Source organism: Caloenas nicobarica, chromosome 28 (assembly GCF_036013445.1).
Source record: "Caloenas nicobarica isolate bCalNic1 chromosome 28, bCalNic1.hap1, whole genome shotgun sequence".
Classification (NCBI taxonomy): Eukaryota; Metazoa; Chordata; class Aves; order Columbiformes; family Columbidae; genus Caloenas; species Caloenas nicobarica.
This window is the reverse complement of record NC_088272.1, coordinates 813,913-816,558: the sequence shown is the minus strand read 5'-3', so window position 1 is coordinate 816,558 and position 2,646 is coordinate 813,913. Positions and strand designations below refer to the sequence as shown.

Sequence of the window (2,646 nt, the reverse complement as noted above, 5' to 3'; positions counted from 1 at the left end):
ATGCACACAGGAACTGTCCCTGCAGCTCCAAAAGGCCTTGCAGGAAGGATATAATGAAAAACAAGTCACTACAGACACATTTATTTTGTTTAAAGGGAAAGAGAGCATGGCTCCTGATTTACACTAGTGGTTATGAAAGAAAAGCAGACAGAGAATTAGAAAGGGGATGACAACATTATCACAATAAAAAAACAATCAATAACATATAATACAGATGACAGGCTGTATCTCTAATTAGTTACATTACAATTCCTATTCAGAAGCAGATGGGCAGTTTATTGTTTCAGAAAACAGTAAGATATGAGTTTCCACAGGGCATCCTTGAGCTCCTGGTTCCTCATGCTGTAGATGAGGGGGTTCACTGCTGGAGGCACCACCGAGTACAGAACAGACACCACCAGGTCCAGGGATGGGGAGGAGATGGAGGGGGGCTTCAGGTAGGCAAACATAATGGTGCTGACAAACAGGGAGACCACGGCCAGGTGAGGGAGGCACGTGGCAAAGGCTTTGTGCCGTCCCTGCTCAGAGGGGATCCTCAGCACGGCCCTCAAGATCTGCACGTAGGACAGCACAATGAACACAAAACACATAAAAACTAAACAGGCACTAACCACAATAAGCCCAAGTTCCCTGAGGTAGGCATCTGAGCAGGAGAGCTTGAGGATCTGTGGGATTTCACAGAAGAACTGCTCCAGGGCATTGCCCTTGCACAGTGGCAGTGAAAATGTATTGGCCGTGTGCAGCAGAGCATTGAGAAACCCACTGGCCCAGGCAGCTGCTGCCATGTGGACACAAGCTCTGCTGCCCAGGAGGGTCCCGTAGAGCAGGGGTTTGCAGATGGCAACGTAGCGGTCATAGGACATGATGGTGAGTATATAATACTCTGCTACTATCAAGAAGGCAAACGAAAAGAGCTGTACAGCACATCCTGTGCAGGAGATGGCCCTTGTGTCCCAGAGGGAGTTGGCCATGGATTTGGGGACGGTGATGGAGATGGAGCCCAGGTCGAGGAGGGCGAGGTTGAGCAGGAAGAAGTACATGGGGGTGTGGAGGTGCTGGTCACAGGCTATGGTGGTGATGATGAGGCCGTTGCCCAGGAGGGCAGCCAGGTAGATGCCCAGGAAGAGCCAGAAGTGCAAGAGCTGCAGCTCCCATGTGTCTGTGAACGCCAGGAGGAGGAACTGGGTGATGGAGCTGCTGTTGGACATTTGCTGTCTCTGGGCATGAGGACCTGTGCAAGGAGGAAAAGACAGTGACGGTTCAGATGAGACTTGTATGGGAAAAACCAAAGTCATTTCCCACAGACCCTCCCACAAAGAGACCCTTTTCTTTTTCCAGGAGAACGTTCTGGCTGGAGCCCTGGTCGGTGCTTGATGAGTGTGCAATGAAGAGCAGGGTCTCTGCCCAGGGGCTCTTGAGGAGTCAGCCTGAGCCTGTGTGATGGGTGGGGCAGGGGCCAGTCCTGGGGTTCAGCTTTGTCAGATGGAACCGCTCCTGCTGCAGAAGGGACTGTCAGCATCTGTACCCCCAGACCTGAGAAACTGAGTTTGAGAGGTTTGGCGTTTCTACAGCTCCTTCTCCCCTCCCACTCTGGGAAGTGTTGTTGGGTGTCAGAAACCCTCAGCATTTCTGCTGCACTCAGGGAGAACAGAGCGAGTCCTGCGAGACCAGAGGATGCCTGTGGGTCAGTGCAGAGTGAGGGCAGCTGCTCTGTCCCTCTGTCTTGCTCCAGCTGCCCTGGGCTGGCACCTTTCTGAGATGGAGGCTGATCACACTGCCATGTCACCCTGAAAAGCCACTGGGCACTGCTGAGAGCAGAGGGACCCACCTCAGACCTCGACATGTCTCACCCTTTCCTAAGGTCTCAGCACCCCACTTCTATCCCAGGACACACACGGCTCATTTCACAAACCCAGCAGCACTTCCTCCATCATAGCATCTCTGCACTTCTCTGTGGGGAATTCAGATAATGCTCATTCCACTGCCCCACAGACTGCATTGCCCATAGCCCCACAGGTCAGAGCAAAGCTGGGACACGTGTTCCCATGGACACAGCTGCAGGAAAGGACCCACAAGATCAGGCTGTGACTCTGCAGCTGAAACTCCCATCCCCAGAGAGCCTGACAGCAAGAACCAGATCACACCAACAGTGACCCAGAGCAGTGGAGCAAGAAGGAAACTGCGGTGAGGGTGGGTGTGAGAGAGGCCAGGGCAGAGGCAGCCGGGCACTCAGACAGCGTCACCCTTCCCCAGCTGTGCAGCCACCTCCCACACACCAGCATTGCCGGGCAGCTGCTCTCAGCCCCTGTGCTCTGCAGAGGGAACTGGAGCTCTGGCTGCACAGGAGCTGCTTCATGCCTTGGAGCCCCCGGCCCTGAGGGCAGAGGCTTTGCTGGGTGGGAGAGGAGGCGAGGGGGCTGCTCACAGGAGGGATCTGCACTGCAAGGGATCATATCGATTTTTCTGTGTTCTCCCTCTGATAACAATTCTGAGTTTAGTTTCCTCTCATTTCTGATCATTTCCCTGCTTCCTGGAGATTCTCCCCCTGGGAACAGTTTCCCTGTCCATGTCTCTTCCCTGTCAGCACTCACAGACCATCCCACCCTCTGTGCCTTCACCCTGGCCCTACAGATCCTGCCTGTTCAC

General features: G+C 53.9%; 1 protein-coding gene across 1 annotated transcript; it reads right to left on the bottom strand.

The window, feature by feature from the left end:
- Positions 1-275: 275 nt before the first annotated feature.
- Positions 276-1,208, bottom strand: LOC135999476 (olfactory receptor 14J1-like). The gene has a single exon (XM_065653041.1). It carries the CDS (start codon positions 1,206-1,208, stop codon positions 276-278), a length of 933 nt encoding a protein of 310 aa, XP_065509113.1.
- Between the last annotated feature and the right edge of the window lie 1,438 nt (positions 1,209-2,646).

Coding starts and splice junctions, on each gene's coding strand:
- LOC135999476 (XM_065653041.1), bottom strand. CDS start 1,208: ATGTCCAACAGCAGCTCCATCACCCAGTTCCTCCTCCTGGCGTTCACA.